At 33.4% G+C, this 22,735-nt stretch overlaps 1 protein-coding gene across 13 annotated transcripts in view; it reads right to left on the reverse strand.

The window, feature by feature from the left end:
- The window catches only part of CFAP69 (cilia and flagella associated protein 69), a 51,617-nt gene that overhangs the window by 2,697 nt on the left and 26,185 nt on the right, over positions 1–22,735 (reverse strand). For 12 of the 13 annotated variants that reach the window (XM_039878142.1, XM_039878148.1, XM_039878139.1 and 9 more), the window contains 10 exons: positions 22,036–22,200; positions 19,190–19,308; positions 17,520–17,638; positions 10,685–10,766; positions 7,918–8,110; positions 5,362–5,499; positions 4,700–4,776; positions 3,351–3,548; positions 1,538–1,624; positions 192–296 (listed from right to left, as the gene is read on the reverse strand). In XM_039878142.1, coding sequence (XP_039734076.1) covers positions 192–296; positions 1,538–1,624; positions 3,351–3,548; positions 4,700–4,776; positions 5,362–5,499; positions 7,918–8,110; positions 10,685–10,766; positions 17,520–17,638; positions 19,190–19,308; positions 22,036–22,200 — 1,283 coding nt within the window. The remainder of the gene's footprint in view (positions 1–191; positions 297–1,537; positions 1,625–3,350; positions 3,549–4,699; positions 4,777–5,361; positions 5,500–7,917; positions 8,111–10,684; positions 10,767–17,519; positions 17,639–19,189; positions 19,309–22,035; positions 22,201–22,735) is intronic. The other variant, XM_039878149.1, reaches the window with a different exon arrangement.

The following is a 22,735-nucleotide window of genomic DNA, read 5'->3' on the forward strand; positions in this document are numbered from 1 at the left end:
GCTGGAGGGCTGAGTCTGGTCTAAACCAGCACTGGGCGAGAGCAGAGGTAACTCGGAGATAAGTACCTTAACTATGTGAAATTGGAGCAGCAAAAAGAAAAAATATGAGACAAAAATCCCATGGAAATAACATTCTTTGGGGACTAGATTCAATATCTGTTAAGAAAAGTTATGGAGGAAAAAAATCTTACCGTTGTGTTAAGGCCTTTAATTTCTGTTTGGTGAAATATTGCATTTGGTGGTCGCTCATTGTATCTAGAGGATTCTATAGCTTTTTCCTGAAGTCTTTTTGCTTTCTGAATGTTTTTAAATAAGAAAATAAGATTGCTATTAAAGCATTAACTATGGTACTTATAATTAAGTATATGTCTGGCTTATTGTTTGACTGTTTGTTAGTTAGCACTGGAATCTGCATTTACTCCTTTAGGCTAAGAAGACAGTTTTTAGCAAATTATATCTTTTGTACAGTGCAGAAGACACCAGTCACCTGAGATTTCCAGAGGCACTGGTCACATATGACCAAGAATAAAGCAAGCCGGAGGAAAGCAGGTTCAATATTTAACACATGATAGAATAGGCTACTGAATTTACATCAGGTGATGCATGTTTTCAAAGCATTTTGTGTAAATTAAATACTAACTCAGTATACTTAAATGTTTCAAACATTTAGAATAATATATATTACCTAATTTGTTGCATATTCAAGCTCAATATTTGAGGCACTATAACAGGTAAATTTCAGGTAACCAAAGATCTGCATGGAAGGGGATGATTTTCATGAACTATTCCTTAAAAGTACAGGTACTTAGGAGAATATTTTATAAATAATGGGTAAGAACTTTCAGTGAGAAGGGGAAGACACGGTACTTTGAATCAGCATGTCCTTAGCTTTGGTTTTGCTATCTTAATGTGGTTCCACTATTTTCGTGGACTAATGTAACATTAAACAATTTTATATTTACAAGAAGATTTATAATATGTAAAAGTGTATTTGAAGTATTAATGGAAAAGTTGGAAAAAAGTAATAAGATTTTGGAAATCCATGATGCTTCTCACATATCTCAAGTGAACAAGTGACATTATAGACTTTTTAGTTTCTAGTTTATAGCTGAAGCAGCTTATCACATTTTTCCAAAGGGGTGATTATCCCAAACTCCCATTTAAACTTTAACATAATGTTTCTTTTGGTGGTCACAGACGGGAAACATCCTTGGGGGAGAGAATAATACGGACAATTGTTTTTTCTGTCCTTTACTCTGCTTCTTACAGAACATATCAATGAATTTCTTGGCTGGCTAACTATCATCTCCTTCATGCAAACCAGAAACAGCACCTTTGTTTCCCACAGCTACACCAAATAAAATTCAGTGGCCTCTTCTGAAAATTCGTAATTTCAATTATCATTCTAAATTGCATATAAAGATCTAATAGTGTTAGTGTTCTACCGAAAGATCAACAGAAAAAGGAGAATATTTCTGAAAAAGTCTGTCAGATTTGGCTATTTGTTGTAGATATCATAATATTTCAAAAATCCTACCTTTAAAGTTTTAGCATTTGATGTTCTAGCCAAGAAATTTTCCCATGACTTATTAGCCAAATCTCTCTGCTTGTGTGTGGCTTGTATCTGAAATGAGAACGATAATTAAGAGTTCCAGTTTCAATGAAAGGACACAAAAGGGCCAGAAAGCCCTTATTTTGAAGGAAGATCTAGTTTTTGCCAAGATAAATTTTAAGGTTGACTAGCAAAAGGATTAGAGTAATCATAAAGTTCAACAACTTAAATTACAAAAGTATTACAATGGAAAAAAAATCCTTCCATCATTATGTGTCTAAGGTTTGAACTGCTTTCCATGAAATATAATGCACAACTGTTGTTATAAAAAATATAAAAATAACAACAATCATTCTCAGCAAGGCTGATTGTTTTACATGATTATCACTTGTGAAGACAGATAATAATCCAGGACAAAATATGTAAGTGACCCAACAGCAGATTCATAGGAGAAAAGAGATTCCCGCTGCCCTGATAATAGTTTAAGCAAGATTATGTTGGTGAAACTATGTCTAACTTATGACTGCTGCAAGATAAGCAATTTCGTGAGAGTGCCGAGTTTGTTGTGGTGATGTAGTCTAGGGAGGTAACTACTAACAAACTGCAAAGACTAAACTTCTCAACAGGCTCTCCACTAAATATATAATCAGAGGATACATTCCCTTGGTTGGTGTAAAATATACTATTAAGTTTAAATTACGAATGTAAGAGTATTTAATTAAATATTTGACTGCTAAAAACCAAGTGAGGTCAGAGCTATGATGACAAATCAACACTAGCTAGTCCACACAGCAGACATTCCGCCATTCAACAGAACTCGAGGCAGTAAAACTTCCAATAGGGCTAACCCCACTTAAGAGCAAATAAATGGGTTAACTGGCAGCATCCATGCAATAAAAACTTAAACAAAATTTCCAAGCAAGAAAGTGTTTAAGATGGAGCAGAATTCACAGGTGGGTGCAGATGGAGTTCCGCCAGGCTGAAGATATAAACGTTCTAGTCTATGTGGAAACAGCAGGCAATAGAAAACACTTTGGAAATCACCTTAAAGGATTTTAAACATTTAATTGTAGTCATAAAGGATCACCAGGCCTAAGTGGGAAATCTATATCATCTTTGTGTCTGTGGACAAGTTAATTTAAATAGTCACTTAACCTTTTCTTAAAGCTTTACACAGGTGGAAGCTTCTGATGTGTCAGTTTTCCACCTGTGTAAAGCTTTAAGAAAATGGCTTATATTATTCTGACAGGTTTTTTTCTGATTAGCTAATGTTGGAGGCCAGTTTATCTCTGGATTTATAGAAACCTCATAGTAGGTGTCTTAGCACTGAGGTGAGGATGAAGCTTATCGATATGCCTATGGTTGGCTTACTAGTAAGGGCTTATAACAGAGTAAGGGATGAGAGCCAGCTTTCTCATTGAGGTGATTTATATCTATAGCCACAGAGATATACTATCAGAATTTGCTAAATGTATACATTTAAATAGCTCACAATTTTTGGAACATATTTCAAAAAATGGAAGTGTCTCAGGTGTCTACTTTTTAAAATGTAAGCCTGTAGAAATAAAATCGTAATGCCACAAAATAGCATTGAATGTAGTAATTGAATATCAAGCTCTTAACTCCATGGTGTCTTTAAAAAGTGTGTGAAGACACCAAAAGTAACTGTAAGAAAACTACAAAATAACTCTTAAGTGCTGAAACATTTACAAGGAAGGCAAATATAGCCTATGGATAACTTCAACTAATTTAAGCAATGAAATAATTATCGTGTGCTTCAGTGCTTTTTGTGGCTTACTTTTGCGTATACTCTTTGTTCATTTTGTACATCTTGGCGTGCTTGGCTTTCAATCATCTCGCTTTGCAGAGAAGCAACCATTTTTCCAATATTTTCTGATGCTGTTGTAATAGCTTCCAAAATATTTTTATCTGTAGTGACTGGTCTTAACTTTTCTAATTTTATTTCTTCATATATTTCATTCCATATTTCTCCAATCTATTATAACAAAGTTTAAGTTTAAAAAAGTTAAATGAACTGAAAATAAATGATACAATTCTAGGTAATACTTTAACACTTACTGGACCAGCTTTTCCTAACTTACACTTAGGAATAAGTGAAATGCACTGGGAATGACTTGGAGCACCAGTTACATCTGAGTATTCAGAAGTAGTTTACCAAATGTTTTTCAATGACAAAGTAGTCATGGATGAGGCTCCACTACCGAAGTCTAGTTCAATGCCATCATCACTGCCCTCTGGTTTAAAGTCATTGCTTTCATAGCTGCAGAAACTGCTGCTTTTGTCTTATCCTCATGAACTACGGATGCTTTCCTTCTTAAAGCTCTGTACTGAAGGCTGAGTCAGGCTGAATTTATAGAACAATGAACATGGGAATTCCTGGGACCCTAGAACCTAGCTACCCTGAGAAATAGGGCTCTGCCCCTCACCTTCTACCTAAGACAATAATTGAAAATCAAGCTCTTAACACTATAGTTCCATCATGCTGATAGCTCCATCTCATGTTCTGGGTTGTCTGGAAATTAATGTGCTTGAGTATGTTTAAATTTAGAGAAAAATTTATATATCCTAGATAGGGATAAAATTCAGTCTTGTTTTCATTTGAAAATAGAGGTTTATCATTTACAACATTCAAATAAACAGTGTACTAATATTAGAAGAAAATGTTTACTTGAAAAGACTTTCCTGAAACTTCAAAAGCATTTATTTACCAAAAATATAACCAGCAATGTAAGCAAACTAATATCCTTTAATTGATATTTCATCATTATATAAAGTAATGGTAAAATAATTAATATTAATTTATTTTAATTGGCAATAATTCAATTACTTCTAGCTCCTAATGCTCTATAAAGAGAAGACATTATATTTTAAACATTTAGTTAGACTTCTGAATAACTCTGTCAGTAATATCCATCTTCTTTTATAAACTAATAGTTGGAAGAAATCTTATCTGAAGGAAAACACACAATCAATTCATTGTATATTTTCTGAATAGCACCAGATACAAAATGGAAAATAAAAATAACACAGTACAGGATGACTGCTCACAACTATGAACAGAACTTTTATTTCCCAGTTGACTTTTTGCCATACTAGATTTTAATAACAAGGTTAAAAGGTACTCACTTTAAAATCAAGGTATCTATGTATGATACAGAGGGTGACAAAATCTTCAGCAGATAGGCCAGGTAAATTTTCAAAATCTAAACAAATTTTACAAAGAGAGAATTACTTTAACAGAACAAGTGATTCCAATAGGCAAATATCTATTATAAAAACAAATAAACAGTTACTTTTGATTTCATCTTGCTTTATGAAAATGTTACTTCTATGAGCTTTTGACTTTTTTCCTGTAACAAACCTCTTCCAGGCCATCCTTAACTAGTCATTAAAGAGGAATACTTTCTGTGCTATGGATAGACCATATTGTATTTTCAGAACCTAACGAGTGAAGACTTTTTCCTTAATAAGAACAAGGACTTAGGAAAACTCAGGTGCTTCAGAATTCTAGTGTTTAAACCTACTCATCTAAACTAACTGCCTTTAATCCTGGATGCACACTGGAATTGCCTGGGGAGATATAAAAAAATACTGATACCTAGATCCCACACCCACTGATTTACTTGATCAGGGGAGTAGCCTGGGCATTGGGATAACAATGGAACATGCATTTATCTGTATAAAGGGACTTTGGTTCATCATGTTTGAAAAGTGGACTCCAAAGCAAAAGCAACTCACATATGAAGCAATCAGAGAAACTCTTGTGAATTTGACGAGTAGCTTCTTACCTAGTTTGCCCAACACAGCATAAATTTTTGCTCTGATGTTTTCAGCAACATCCATAACTGCGACAGTTGGGCAGTCAGCAGGCAGTGGCATGATATTTTGCTCTTCTTGAAAACTCGTAAATAGAGGTTTCTTTGTATCTAATCATTAGATAGGAAAAAAATATATAGAAGGAACAGATAAAAACTGTACTAAATAAAAATTTAATTTTGAGATTTTAGTCTAGACATTATAAAATATATAAAAATATTATAATAGAGTAAAATAGTGCCTTGTAGATGGTTATTCTTTTGAAGGCATAGTAATCTGTGATTTCGTCCCCCATTTTGTGGCAAAACATATAGCTTTCATTTTTATCATTTATGTAAAATATAAAAATTTCAAAAAATTACTTTTTAAAATGTGAAACTCTTTTGTAAGCAACTTTTCTAATTTTGAAATCCAGAAATCGAACAATGTCAGTTAAACAATGATGTAATCTCCTTTGCTTTTGTTTCTATATATTATACTATAAATATAAAAACTTTTATGTTATAGGTCAAAACTGAGAAATAATTGGATTGAAGACAGAAATCATCTGAAGTTAAAGGGAAGATATTTTCATTTAAAAATAAATAATATTAACAGTATAGATGAAACCATAATAAGAATCTTAAGAGGTTTAGAAAATATAATGTAGCATTGTAGAATAGATAAGTGAACTATAGATTCTGATATTGTAAACTTCATTAATTTAGGATCTAGTAATTAAAATTTATGAAACATCTGATTTATTTTTGTTTAGAAAAGTTTATTTTATATAAAATAAATTATATAAATATGAATCAATAGAAATGTACAAAATACAATAAAAATTGTTTATTACTGAATTTATTTCTAAAAGCAGGTAATTTTAGTACTACTGTTAGTTTTTTTTCAAGTTAGAGCATATAATCAAAGGCTTCTGGTCAAGATGGTGGAGTAGGGAACATTGTGCTCACCTCCTCCCATGATCACATCAAAATTACAACTAAACTACAGAACCACCATAATTGAGAATCTCCTGAAGTCTAGCTGAACAGAAGTCCTACAACTAAGGACATACAAAAGAAGCCATGTTGAAATTAAGAGGAGGAAAGGAGATGCAGAATGGGCTGGTCCCACACCCACATGCGGCAGTTAAAAATTGGGAGGGATACCTTGGCTGTAGAGGTCCCTCCTGAAGAGCAAGGGGTCCCAGCCCACACCAAGCTCTACAGCCTGGGGTTCCAGTGCTGGGAAGAGAGGTCCTCACAACTTCTGGCTGTGAAAACCAGCAGATATTGTGCCTGAGTGAGAGGGAGGGCCGCTGGAGTACCAGGTGTTCCACTTAAAGGTCCCATGCATGGACTTACTCGCTGAGCTCCAGCACTGGGGCAGCAGCTCAAAAGGCAGCAAGGACATATGGGGAGGTACTGAATTGTCTGGCTTCAGGGTGAGGGCTAGAAGGGCTGCTGGTAGAAGCCATTGTTCCTTTGCTGAGACCTCCCTCGACCCAGCTTGCAGATGCCATATCTGAGTCTCCATCAACCTAGCTAACAAGGTTCAGCCACCTTGGTGATTCTGAGACCCTGTGCAACCCAGTTTAGGGGCCCACCCAAGATACTTCCAGTGGCTTTTCCACACAAACAGCCTGTCTTGGCTCATCTGTGGACTTTTCTGAAATCTCTCAAAGGTTATTCCATTTCTGGGTATTTATATGAAGAAACCCAAAATACTACTTCCAAAAGAGATTCATCCATATGTTCACTGCAGCATTACTTACATTAGCCAAGATATGGAGGCAACCTAAGTGTCCATCAATAGATGAATGGATAAAGAAGTGAGACATATATACAATGGAATATTACTCAGCCACAGAAAAGAATGAAATCTTGCGACCTGCAACAACATGGATGGACCTAGAGGGTATTACGCTAAGTGAAATAAATTAAGGAAAGACAAAGTAGCATATGATTTCACTTATATGTGGAATTTAAAAAACAAAATAAATGAACAAACAAAACAAAATCATTCATAGAGAACATTTTGATGGTTGCCAGATGGGAGGGCGGTTAGGAGGTTGGGTGAAAAAGGGGAAGGGATAAAGCAGTACAAATTGGTAGGTGCAAAATTATCATGGGATGTAAAGTGTAGCATAGAGAATAGTCAACAATATTATAATAACTATGCATGGTGCCAGATGGGTATTAGATTTATTGGCATGATCACTTTGTTAAGTTTTATTAGTGTCTAGTCACTATGTTGTATACCCAAAACTAATATAATATGGTATGTCACCTATAATTGAAAAATAAAAAATATTGAAAAGAATATCGTCAAATACCATTTCCTGAAAATTTCTATAAAAATATCAACCTGCTGCTTATTTTGTCAGTTTTCTTCTCATTATGCAGAATTTACAATAGCAAGATCTGCAAACTTCTGTGAAAAGAACTTTAAACAAAGGTGTAAAAGTCTTCATATTTTCCTAATATCTTTTAAAGATCTTTTTAAAAATATGCATCTAATTGCTTCTACTAACAATAACAAATACTCACCAATGATCTTCCCATGCTTATCACGTTTTACTCCAAGTTCTTTTTCTTCCTTTCTCCACAATTTAATTAAAAGACTAGCAGCTGTCTGGTCCTTCTTCCCTCGCCAAGAATTGACATGAACCGTAGTTTTGGGATTATCGCAAAATTCAACCATTATTCCAAGTATTAAATTACAGAATTTTTTTTGGTTCAACTTTTGCAAGGAAACAGAAAAAGCAAAAAGTTGCAGTAAATATTAGAACTATTACCTTAAAAAAAAGGAAAAACATTTCTATTAATCAGTAGGTTTCTTCTAAATAATTGCTTTACAAAATTCAAACTCTAATTATGATTTATGATAACCTGTTAATATAGATACCCATTGTTATGAATGCACTTTCAAACATTAGGAATTAAAAAGAATAAAAGATTCAATATAATTTTGACACAGTCATAAACATATATCACAAACAAAAATGTAATTGATTTGGTTGACTAGGAAAAGGGAGAGTGTAAAAATAAGTGAAGATGTTTAAGTGGAGCAAGTTCAACAGTACTATGCATAAGTCACTGTAATTACAGGATCTTTCTAATTTACATGCTTTATTAAGGTTTGTAAAGACTAGCTATAACCTACCTGTTACTAAGAGAATAACTGATGGTAATATCAAATGGCAGTCACATATGACAATAAATAAAAATGAGGTATAATTTTGTATTTTGAACATCAGCACCTATAAGACTAAGAATCTAAGAAAAATCAAGCATATTTTCTTTGTTTTGCTAAAACTAGTTTTCCGCAAACCAAAATGTAGGTAGAGAGAAGTCCATCCAGAGCAATGGCCTCCACACGGGGATGGTTTCTGTTGGAAATATTTTTTGTTGATCAACTCTTATAGTATATGGCTAATAGAATACAGCAAAAGAAACAGGTAACCTGTTGTTTGAATTACAAACATTATCAGTTTCTTCTTTTATTAAATGAAGGATAATAATATTACCTGCTTTAGAGAGTTATTATGATGGGTTATATGAGACTGTTACATAATAAGCTATCAATAATATTTAACCACTATTAGCAATTATTATCAACGTACATTGAATAAATATTTTAGCAGATTATATTAAGCAGAACTCAAATCAAATGAGTTATTTTTATACTTTACTTTCAGGAGAAAGAGGAAAATGTAAAGGACTGAAGTCAGTATAAAAACTTCATTAAAGAATGTTTATAATTAACTTGAATGGTTCAATCCACATTAAGCACAATCTAAGACTTATATTCATAATAACAGAAAACACATAGCAAAAATATGCATCAGGAACTTTTCTAACTAATGCATGCAAGTGTGTATATATCATATGCATACATGCACATGCACACATACAATCACCTATATAATCGTCCCAGGAATGCATGAGGTAAATACTGTTATCTCTGTTTTGAAGAAGTTGATGGCAGAGATGTTATATAACTTGTTCAAATTACACAGCTAACAAGTATTGGAGGCCTCAGTCAGACCGATTCTAGCCTATACTTGTAATCACTGTGCCTATATGGCTTCTCCTACTCCAGACTTGTCTTTCCATCAAAGAAATCTTGATGGTGAAGGAGAGTGCACACAATGAGAAATGTCTTTGCAGTCTTCCATATAATCTTAAATATTAAATATTTAATACATACATGTTTAATGTAACTCCTTACTTCCAAGTCTTTAAGTAAAAGCAAGGTTCCCGGAAGATGTGCCAAATTAATTCTGTGACTTTAAGAATCCCCTGACACATAACTGTGTGCCTCTGGGCATACTTGTACTGTAGTCATAGAAACACGGTGAGCTATGCGTCATTCAGGACGATATTAGTAAAGCTACATGTACGGCCTTCTGTATTATGGTCAACTTCTGAACTTTCCAAGTGTTTCTGGTTATGATCCATTCCTGTTTATCGAGGTGGGTTATTTTTATTACTACTATCATTATTTACTTATTTTGTTTGCAGTGTTTTATATCTTATGAGTTTGCTCTCTTATCGCTAGTGTCAAAAAATTTTCTTTCAGAGAAATGGAAGGACACAAATAACTTTAGTCCCTTTGCTAAACCAAAGTAGGTTATTCTGTTAAAAAAAATCAAGAATGGTGGTAGTCAGTGACCCTGCTAGAACTCTGCAAGAATATCTTCCAAAGTTTTATTGAAACAAAATTATACCTTTTCTCAGACATCATCTTGACTACGGACTCCCTTAGAACTGAGGCCAGTAGGGGGTTACTTTGAGGATCAAATGAGGATCTTTGTCATTTTTCGCAGCTGCTAGATGGCAGCCATCTTTTCTGGAAGGCTTAGTATGCTCACTCCTGCCCATTCTGTAAAATGGTCCATGACACACTAGGTTTTTCACATTGACTACAAAGTTCTTAACTATACAGTTCTTTTCTCCTTTGTCTAATGTGGCCTTTAACTTTTAATACTAACAGAAGGAACAAGACGTTATTAATAAGTGATTAAGGGTTTTGATATAGCCTAGCACTTCACAAAGGTTGGTGGGAAAAAAAAAAACCCTTAAAAATTCTCTGTTGTCATATGTTTGGGAACGCTGACCCAAATAAACTGATTTCTTCAGAGCCTTTAATATGCCAATGCATATTATAAATCTCTAATAGGGATTTTGATTAAAACAAACATTGAATGATTTGGGGGCACATTTAATCATAGAATAATGTTCTGTGGTACTCAGTTTGGAAAGGGTTAATGCATTTATTTTGTTGTTTTATAATTGTTTTAATCATACTTACTGCCAATAAATCCAAAAGAAGAAAAATGCCTTCCTTTTCAAGAAAGTAATCCTCTGAGGGATAACATCCCAAAATGCAACACCTTAAATAAAAAGAAAGTTATTCATTTAACAAAGATTTATGGTTAAACTCAATTTGAGTTTATTCCTATCAAAATTTTTTCAAAGAATTTTTCATTTTCTTAAATCAAGTAGTATTTTTACTTAAAAAATTGAACTTTGAGGAGACTTAGATAGTGTTGTTTAATTTCGACTATTTTAAAACCAATATCAATTGGTTCTTTTTTCTAACTATTTCTTTTCTGTAGATGCAATATCTCCCTTTGCTTTCATGGCATTAATTATTCTTAAAGGTCTCTTCTGGTTATTCTAGAATCGTTTCTTCAAGGCTTATCCATTTATTGTATCAGTGTTGGTATGCCTCAAACATTTGATTTTTAATTACTTCTTATCTTTGCAGTTGAGATTATTTGCTAAAGTGCCTGCTGTTTAGGCCTGTGCAACTCACATGGAGTGAGGGACTGAAGTTGCTACCAAGGCTACTTTCAGTGTTTTCTTGGGTACGGAATGGGTATCGGCTAAACAAGCTGTTGCTGCTGCTGCTGCTGCTGCTGCTGGTAAATAGTAAAGAGGTTGATCTCCTCTATTTCTCCCAGGCGTTCTAAGCCTGCTGGGGTCAACTTCCTGTGTCTCTTTCATATTTAACATGGCTATTACTTAATTATCTATGGTTCAACAATAATATGGTAATTATTTAACATGAATTCCTCTTGGAAAAAAAAAGAGACCCTTGTTTCTGCTGCCTGTTTTGTGATAGTTGTGTGTGGTGGTGGGAGTTGGGGTGGTGGTGCATAAAGGCCATCAGGCTGGACCCTCCCACTCAAGTGGCTGCAGGTTTTACCATCTCTAGGTATGAACTGTGCTTTTTGTTCCCACTTATGAGGTAATACTCTGACACTGTTTTTTTACCTCATAAATTCACAACAATCACTGTAAGAGAAAAAACAGAACATTCTCGTTTGTTCAGGAATTAAACAATATACTTCTAAATCTCTCAAAGGTCAAAAAGAAAATCACAATGAAAATTTGAAAATAATTTGAACTTAATGATAATAAAAATAGGACATACTGAAACCTGTGGCTTGGAGCTAAAACTATGATTAGAGGAGAATTTATAACCTTATATGAATATATAGAGCAGAAGGTTGAAATTTAAGATCCTGTCATCTATTTCAAGAAATAGAAAAGGTAAAACTGAATGAAAGAAAAAGAAATTAATGAAATATAAAACAAGATAAAATAGAATCACTCAAGCACACAAATGGATTCTTTAAAAAGACTAATAATATTCCTTAATTCCTGGTGAACACATCAAAGGAAAAAAATAGAGAAGGAAGAAATGACTAATACCAGGAAAGAAAAAAAAGAGTACCACTTCGTATTCTACAGACATTAAAGATACGAAGAGTATACTACAACCACATGACAGTAAATTTGAAAATTTAGATAAGATAAACTCCTATTAGAATACATCTTATTAGAACCTACAAAAGGAGAAATAGAACATCTTAATAGATATGTATATATTTATATTCAAGAAATAAAATCTATATTTCAGAACCTTTCTAAAAGTAAACTCTAGGCACAGATGACTTAATTGTTAAATTCCACTCATTATTTAAAAAAGATATAACAACGGTCTCACAAAAACTTTCTATAGAATATAAAAGAATATTTCCTAACTTGTTTTATTACATCAACATAAACTAGATACTAGAATTTACCTTGGTTTAAGTCCCTAAGAAGAACAAAAACAACAAATGCCTGGGATCATCAATTGAACACTGAACTTATTACTTGTTATTTCTACCTTATTATCCAAAGGGATTTGAATTTGTATTATAATAAAAGACAGGTAAATAAAACCAAAACTATAGGATAAAAATTTGATTTTTATCTTAGTATAATTGTGATTTACTAAATAAAGGAGAAATAAAACCTCACAATATTTTCTGCAGTAACTTCTGAATCCCAATATATTGGTATAGTAAGAGTGGTACTCAATACTCAGCTTTGAATTTTTTACTATGCTTAATACAGTGCTTTTTGGTCAATAAGAATTTGCTATTGAAACTTAAGATCAGGTTTACATGTTATCACTATATCACTCTTTTCTGTATAATAATAATAATAATAAAAACTAGATAGCTGATTAGCCCCATTGCCTATGTGTATCTATCTAGATGAGAGCTGAGTAGTCCAGCTCTCAACATAAACAGTGAATTTGCAATGGTAAAACTAGTTATTTGATCTTATGGAAAGTAGTATTCATCAGAGTTTTTTCCCCCCAGCTTATTTAGGTATAACTGGAAGACAAAAATCTGCATACAATTAATGTGTACAATTTGGTAAGTTTGGACACATGTATGTATTTATGTTACTATCACCACAATCCAGGAGATAAAAATAGCATCTCTAAAAGTTTCTTTACATCTGTGTTTTGTGTGTGTTTTTAAGATCACTTAACATGAGATCCACCTACTTAATTGTTACTTACACAATACTGTCACTTATAGGCACTATGCTGTACAGTAGATCTATAAGCCCTATATTGTGTAGCAAATCTCTGGAATTTACTAATAATTGTAACTTTATACCCATTGGACAACTGATACCTCTTACTCCATCATTCCACTGTCCATACACCGTTGTCTACTTCTATAATTTTGAGTATTTTAGAGAAATCATGTATAAGAGATATCCTTCTGTGAATGACTTATTTCATTTAGCATGTCTTGCAGGTCCATCCATGTTAGTGCAAATGGTAGAGTTTCCTTATTTTTAAAGGCTGAGTAATATTCTACATGTATATATCACATTTTTATCCATTCATCTGTTGATGGACATTTGGGTTGTTTCCATATCTTGGCCATGTGAATAATGCTGCTAAGAACATAAGGCAGTTGTCTCTTCAAGATCCTGATTTCGATCCTTTGAGACAAATATCCAGAAGTGGAACTGCTGGATCATATGGTAGTACTTTTTTGAAGAATCTCCATATTGTTTTCTACAGTGGTTATACCATTTTACATTCCCACCAATAGAGTAAGGTTCCCTTTTCTCCACAACCTTGTCAACATTTGTATCTTTTCTTTTGTTTGAAAATAACCATTCCAACAGGTATGAGGTGATATCTCACTGTAGTTTTATTTGGATTGCCCTGAAGATTAGTGGTTCCATATGAGTTTTTGAATTGTATTTTCTATTTCTGTAAAAAAATATCTTTAGGATTTTAATAGGGACTACATTGAATCTAAAAATAACTTTGGGTAGTATGAAAATTTAAACATTAACTCTTCTAACCCATGAACACAAGAAGTCTTTCCATTTATTTGTGTCTGCTTTACTTGGTTTTATTTATCTGTGTCTTATAATACAACTTCAAATCCCTTTGGATAACAGATAAGGTAGAAATAACAAATAAGTAATAAATAAGTTCAGTGTTCAATTGGTGATACCAGGCATCTGTTCTTTTGCCTCTTCATCAATGTTTTAAAGTTTACAACTATACATACAAGTACTCAGTTATGTTTATTCATAAGTTTTAATATTTTTTGGTATTGTCGCAAATGTGATTTTCTTAATTTCCTTTTTGGATAGTTCATTATTGGTGTGTGGAAATGCAACTGATTTTTGTATGTTGATTTCATATCCTGCAACTTTACTGAATTCATTTATTATAAATTTATTATACCAGTTTTTTTGGTGCAGTCTTTAGGTTTTTCTACATATAAGGTCATGTCATCTGCAAACAGATAATTTTACTTCTTCATTTCTGATTTGGATGTCTTATATGCTAGGAGTGACAGTAACATGTTGAAAAGAACTGGTGAGAGTGGACAGCTTTGCTTTGTTACAGATTTTAAAGAAAAAGGTTTCAAGATTTCAGCTTTCATACTGAGTGTGATGTTAACTGTGAGCTTTTCATATATGGGCTTTATTTGTTGAAGTAAGCTCCTTGTCTACCTATGTTGAGAGTTTTTATCATGAAAGGGTGTTGAATTTTTTCAAAAGCTTTTTCTGTATCTATTGAGATGATTATGTGATTTTTCTTTTATTTTGTTAATGTGGTGTAGGACACTGATTAACTTGCATATATTAAACCATTCATGGATCTCAGGGATAAATCCCACTTGGTCACGGTGTACGATCCTTTTAGTGTGACGTTGAATTTTGTTTGCTAATATTTCTTGAGGATTTTTGCATCCATGTTCATCAGGGATATCGGTCTGTAGTTTTCTCATTGTGTCTTTGGCTTTGGTATAACAGTGATGCTGTCTCTCATAAATGAATTTGGAAGTGTTTCCTCTTCTACTTTTTGGAAGAGCTTAAAAAAGAATTAGTATTAATTATTTACGTTTTTGGAAAATTTACCGGTGAAGCTATCTGGTCCCAGGCTTTTTTTGTTGGGAGGTTTTGATTGATTTAATTTCCCTATTGTTATTGGTCTATTTAGGCTTTCTATTTCTTCTTAATTTAGTCTTGATGGGTTGTATGTTTCTAGGAATTTATCCATTTCTTCTATGTTGTCCAATATGCTGGCATATAGTTATTTATAATAGTCCTTTAAAATCTTTTTTTTGGTGGCATTTGCTGTGATGTCTTCTCTTTTATTTACAATTTTCTTTGAGTCTCCTTTTTTTCCTTAGTCTAGCTAAAGGTTTGCTGATTTTATCTTTTTAAAAAAAACAACTTTTAGTTTTGTTGATTTTTTTTTCTATTACCTATTTCATTTATCTGCTCTCATATTTATTATTTACTTTCTTCTGCTAATTTGGGCTTAGTTTGTTCTTTGTTTTCTAGTTCCTTAAGGTGTAAAGTTAAGTCATTTGATATAGGCATTTATCACTGTAAATTTTCCTCTTACTACTGCTTTTGCTGTATTATGTAAATTTTGGTATGTTGTATTTTCAATTTAGTTTTCTTGAAATATTTTCTAATTCCTCTTTTGTTTTTGTCTTTGATGCAATGGTTGTTTCAACCATTTGTTGTTTAGTTTCCATTAATTTCTGAGTTTTCCTGATTTCCTTTTGTTATTGATTTTTAGTTTTATTCCACTGTGATCAGAAAAGATATTTTGAATGAAAGATATATTTCCTTAAATTTGCTGAGACTTGTTTTGTGACCAGGCATGTGATCTATCCTACAAATATTGCATGTGTGCTTGTAAAAAAATCTCTGCGTCTCCTCTCAACACTCTTCTTTCAATAGTTCACTTTTGGCCACCAAAAGTGTGAGTTTTTTCCCATACCAACTAATTCTCCAATTCTCTGCAGACACTATTTGGGTGTCCTACAATTCAGTTCAATTCTGACACTGCCTACCTAGAATTATCATCATATTTCACAGGTGAAGGACTCAGTCCCATAAGTCTGCACTGCCTCCCTGACCCCACTTTAGACACCAGTCCAAGTTGTCACCTGTGCTTCTGACCAACCAGCCGTAAAGCAGATGTTCCATCTTTCCTGGGGATGGAAAATTTGTTACAGAGGCTCACAGAACTAAGAACAGTGTACTTACTAGATTAATGGTTAATTATAAAAGCATACAACCTGGGAACAGCCAGATGAAAGAGATGCATAGGGCAAGATATGAGAGAAGGGGAATGAAGCTCCCATGCCCTCTCTCAGAAGCCCCATGTGTTCGCCAACTCGGAAGCTCTCTCAACTCAAAGTTTAGAATTTTTATGAAGGCTTCCTTATGGAGGCATGATTAATTAAATAATTGGCCACTAACGACTAATCTCAATCTCTAGCCTCTCTCCCCTCCATAGAGGTTGAGGGTTGGGGTGAAAAGTGTCAACTCTCTAATCAATCATATGGTTGGTTCCCCTGGAAACCAGACCTTCATTCTGTGGTTATCTAGTAGTTTTCCAAAAATCGCCTTATTAACGTAAACTCAGATTTGGTTGAAAGGGACTTGTTATGAATAACAAAAGATGCTAATGTTTATTAGTCTAGAGCTATTATAGGAACTGAGAATAAAAGACCAACTATTATAACAAAAGATGTTCCCATTGCTCTTATTGACTAAAAAATTAAGAGTTTTAAGAACTCTGTTCTAGAAATGGACCAAATATATATTTCTTATTATAAATCATAGTATCACAGCACTTGAAAAGGATATGTATTCTGCTGCTATTGGGTGGAATGTTCTATATATAATATATACCTGTTAGGTCCATTTGATGTATAGTCATCAGTTTTTTTTTACAAATGTGTTGCAATGTAACTTTCATGAATACTACCTAAATAGAACTGGAGAAATGTATGAAGTGTTAATGATATGCGAGACCCAAGTAATTTTCTCCAAAACAAATTTTTATAAACTGATATTAAGTATAGCAATATTTTTTGCCCTTAGGAAAGCTACAAAGTTTGGGAAACAATATTGGTTAGGAAATTCCAAATCAATTGGTTTTCAACTCCTTGAAGAGAAGATGAGTTAGGAATTCAACAGTCTTCAAGTATATGAAGAACAGTGTATGAGTAATAATAGATGCTAGTGTTTACTCAGATTGGGCCATAATAGAATGGGTTAAAATCACAAAGTCAGGAATTTAAGTTTAGATACAAGAATGGTTTTATATTTGAGTGACGGTGAAGATTATCTTCCAAAAGACATTAGTAAGGTCATTTCTGGACTATTAAAAAGAAAAAGGCATTGAGAGAGTTATCTTTCTGGTGTGATTTTGAGGGGAAAAAATTGGCATACATAGCTATGAAGTAATTTTCTCGTACCATGATTCTATCTACCTTGGGTATAGTAATACTCACCAAATGCTGTCCAGTGTGCTAAAAAGAAGTACAATATAGCCTAATCCACTCTGAAACTTCTTGGGGTCTGTTTTCAATACATGAAGAATTACATCCACTCCTTCAGTTCCAAAAATTTCCTAAGAGATTTATTTAAAATTATTTCTTGAAATAAATAATCTCTTCCTTTCCCATTTCATTCTGTCCCCTAAAAATTTTTTTTTTCACCAGAAAAATACAACATTGTTAGGAAAATAGTATTTTTTAATGCAATCTTTTCCTCCCGAATTTGTACTTACTCGCTTTCAGGAATATAAGACAAACTGTTGTAAAGCTAATCATTTTAAGAGAGGGCATCAATCAATAGGCCCTTTTGTTTTTTCCCTTTTCCCTCTCTTTTAGAAAAATAAACTGTAAGACTTGTCCCATGATTTTCTTCCATGGTATAATGAATATAGTCAATCATCATGTCAGATGACTACTAGGTACTAATAGTAGTAATAGGCTAAAATTCTATCATGGAAGATATTCTAACATTCCCAAAAGAGAAATAAATATATAAATGGTAGTTAAAACTTCAATAATTTATATGAAGTTATTACCAGTTAATATTTGTACCTTACCAATTACCTTTCTCATTGCCTTGTTGTTCAGTTCTAGTTCCCAGTAAGCAAGACTGTGAGTACTTTTCCAGAAGAGCATAGGCACAGAGTCGTAGAATAGAAGGCAAAGTTGCATCAAAGCCTGGAGCTAAGTGTACATTTACTGTTCCTGTTGCCACTCCCTAAAAGCCCTGGAACCTTCCTAACTTTTTACTTTTACCTTTCCAATTCTGTCTCTTGCTAGTTATCAATTTCTGAGACTCAGAGTTTGCTATGGAGTTAAAAAAAGATCAAGTGGAATTAGCTATTTTTCTAATTTTAGTTTTAGGTATGAATCCAATTCAAACCTAAAACAGCATTTATAATGGTATATAGCTCACTTGGGAAAACTGTTTGCCAGTTTCTTAAAAACATGCACCTATTTTATGATCCATCAGTTGCTAGGTATTTACCAAAGAGACATAAAAGTGTTATGTCCACAAAAAGACTAGTACAAGAATGTTCACTGATGCTTTTTACATAACAGCCCCATATGGAAACAATTTACATGTTTTTAACAGGGGAATGGAGAAACAAATTCTGGTATACTCATACAATGAAATACTATTCGGCAATAAAAAGCAGTGCACTGCTGATACATGCAACAACATGGATATGTTTCATGAGATACAATGCTGGATGACAGAAACCAGATATAAAAGAGTAACTACTATGATTCTATTAAAATAAAGTTAAAGAATAGGTAAAACAAATTTATGTGGGTAGAAATCAGAATAGTGGTTTTCTGGAGGCAAGTTGGGGGATGGTTGCTAAGGGGCATAAAAGACTTTTATAGTGAGATAACAAAATTCTATATTTTAATTGGAGTATTAGTTAAATGAGTACATATTTGTTAAATCCTATTGAACTGTATACTTAAGATCTATACACTTACTGTATATAATTATATTCTAATTATAAAAAAGAATATTAAATTATTCTTCACAAGATTAAAGAACACCAATATTTACAGACAATTACTAAGAAAAAGTTCATAGTGTTGGGTGACTGGGAGATCTAAGTAAAACTTTGATTCACAGGCATACATACCTTCCTAGGAATATTATGTTCACAAAGACCAGATAAGATAAGTAATATATCAGATTGAATTTCCAAAACAATGGCCTCTTCCTTGTCATTAGACTTGCTTATTGTATTTTTAAAGATTCCTGGTATGAGAAAATTTAAAGAATGTAAAATTATTAGACACTATATTTTTATTTTGATCAATTACTGTTTTTAAAATCTCTTCTTATAAAATTTTAAAAGTATCTATTTTCATTTCATAGTTGCTTAGAAGCTGTAGACAGAAAATGATAAAAGGGTTCTTTGAGTTCTCAATAGCCCCATCTATGTAGAAGTTCTAGTACTTCTAGAGTGTCATTAAGACACACTAACAACCTGATACTTTGCTCAGTAAACAAAATCGTTTAAAAATATGTAGTTTTATGAGGCAGAAATGAGTGCCTTTGCAAATATGTGACCAAAATGCCTGATCATAGCTTGCCTCATGTCTTCTCCTCATGTGGAAGAGGAGGAAGAACTCCAAAGGTGGAAGACCTCCATAAGTATGTTTTCTATCCTTGATACTTTCTGCATTCTCTCCTTCGGTCTATCTGGAGGTTTCTTTAACTGCAGGTAGCAGTATTCCCATGTCCTTTAAAATCTCTCCCTCACGTCTAATCAAAATTTAAAAAGACATGAAAACAGCCACTTACACTGATGGACTGACATCTACAATAAAATTTTGCCTCAAAAAGGAATTTTTCTTTAAGCTTTAAATGAAGAACGAAAGTCATTCTTCCTCTGTTAAAGGGGTCACTGGCATTAACAGAAGGTGTGGAGCTATGTTCCAAAGAAGGACCATGGAAATCACAGCCTATCTACGTTGTTGGCTCTGAAGGGATGATTCTTGGCCCTGTGAGGATGAAATACAGGTAGGGGATCGGACCATGGGAAGGCTAGTTGAGCATACTGGAGGCCCAGGTCAGGGGAGGTCATGGACAGAGAGGCCTATGTGCCTTATCAGGAGCATTTTCTAGGAATCCAAGCTGGTCTGCTTCTCCTTTCTAGATTGTCTCATTTTCCTTCCTAGCCGGGTACAGTCATGTCATCTCCCCTGCTGTAACACGTTACATTAATAGAGTTATTGTCTTTATATATAAGTATCCTTTAGTTCCCCTGCCTTTACCCTCTCCTTGTTCTATTCTAAATGATCCAATATATTTCTTTCAGATTTCTCTTTCCAAAACAGCATTATTCATATAACTAGCTTCCCTGATCAAAAACCACGAGTAGTTCCCCATGCCTAAAGAGGATGAAGTTAAAACTATTACCTGCCATCTGAAACTGTTTCTTGGTTGGCCCCTGGCTAGACAATTAACCTTATCTTACATTATCTGTCTTCATAAGACTTTGACTCCAATTAAGCTAGCTCTGAACACATCGTCATGCATATTTCAGTACCATGTCTCTGCTCATGTTGTCCCTTTGCTTGAAAGACCATCCCTTTTTATTTCTCTCTTGAAACTAGCCCAATACTCTAACTCAGTAAAGTTTCCTGTTAAAATTGCCCAGCCTTGAAAACTATCCCAACCTTTTTGTTTCTATGGTGTTTATTCTATTACTCATTAGGTGCCTTACTGATGGTACATGGTAACACATGCTATCTTTCTAAAATAAACCTCTTTTCTTTTGTTCTCATTAAGGGCAAGGTCCCTAGTGTTTTGCTCTGCATGTGCTTGTAATCCCAGTGCCTACTCAAAAGGCGTATAAACATCTACATTTACAATGCAATCACTATTTCTTGAGTACATTACTACTACAGAGCCCTCTGTTAGATTCAATAAGAATTCATGCTATAGGTTTTCCCATTTTCCTACCCCACTTCCCACCCAGGTAACATTAAGAATTCTTCCTGGACATATGGAAAATTATATTTCCTGGACTCCACTTGGTTGGGCTGGGTGGCTTAAGATAGTTCTGTACAATGAAATGTGCGCAGAAGTGAGAAAATCTACTTTTAGGTTTAGTCATCCCAAGCAAACTCATCAAAGAAGTGAATGTTTTTGCCTAGCCCTCTTTTCTACATCTTTATTTTGCTTACCAGTATTACTATTCGAGAGCACTACTCCACTTCACTAATGATGGAAGAGCAGGTACTTTAACTTAACAGGTAAAAGAGTATTTGAGTAGGCATTTGTAATTAATTGATATCTAGCCAATTATATCACATACTCAGAAGGCAATCACTGAATATGAATATGACTAAAATAGGTCTCACTTTTCAAAGTCAGAAAAGGGTAGGGCTGGAGAACTATTTTTTTTTTTAATTAATGAAATGTAAAAAGCTTTTGTTTAGGGGTTCTGAATTTTACACTGAGCTCACGTGTGATATATTGTGGGGATAAGGTGACTTAGCGTAGTCAATTCTAAGTTGAAAACCAAGGATATCCTGATATTTCATATTAGGAAAGACTCTCTGGAGTACATTTCTGTATATACCAATGTCAAGTGTTCTGGTATGTCAGATGCACTAGAAAATGCAATGTTATCTTCTTTTAAAATGACTCCAAAAGGCTTGGTCAGAAAGCGGTGATCTTGTTACTAGAAGAATGAAACATATACAATAGCCCATTAAAAAAAAAAGATAAAGATAATCCTAAATGAAATAGTACCTGAACCAAGAAAACAAATATTTAAAGGATGGGTGATCATGATGGTTCAGTGAAGAAACTGATTTATAGCAACAACAGGAAACAAGTCAAGAAAATATTCAGGAGTTTCTCAGCTATAAAAACAAAATAAATTTGTAGAAAAACATTTCATACAAAATCTGTGGTTTATAAATATTTAAATATTCTACTTTCATCAGTACCAAACATATTATGTCTTACCTATCAGTTGCTGAATTGTTCCCTTTTCACAAAGATCGTTGTTTACAGTCTCATCCTGAAGGTAGACCATGGCTCTTAGGAGTCTTAAAGTGTAACGCATATGGGCAAACTTATTGCCACGGCCCCCTGTACCATGAAAACTGTTACCATGAGTAAAGAAGGAATCTGTGAAGAAATGGTAATAATTTACATCAAGAAATTGTACCATAAAAAATTATTTCTAGGGCAAAATCACTACCAGAAAAAAATGTGGTATCTTCCTTATAATTTTTTTTCAAAAAATAATGTACTTCTTACTTTTTTCCTAAGAATTATGAGAATTAAAATAAAATATTCAACAAATTGAGACTCTGCTAATTTGGTAGACTATACATGGAGTCATTATATCTGACTAGAGATCTGGATTTTAAGCTCCATGAAGGTAGAGATTTAATTTATTTTGAAAATAAATCTATCTTTAGCAGCTAAAACAGTATCTGGTACCTAGTAGGCATCCGATAAACTTTTGTTGGATGAATAATTATAATATTTCTGGGACTTAGTATAATGGCTGGATAGGCCTAATAATACAAAACTTTAAATCAAATTATCTGTATAATTGCTTTTTCTGAGAGATGTGCATCAACAATAGTTACGACATTTACTAATATCTGATTTAAAATGAAATCTCAGATTCTTTTCCTTAAAACATATAAATACA

The sequence above is a fragment of the Pteropus medius genome, unplaced genomic scaffold (assembly GCF_902729225.1).
Source record: "Pteropus medius unplaced genomic scaffold, Ma_sr-lr_union100, whole genome shotgun sequence".
NCBI lineage: Eukaryota > Metazoa > Chordata > Mammalia > Chiroptera > Pteropodidae > Pteropus > Pteropus medius.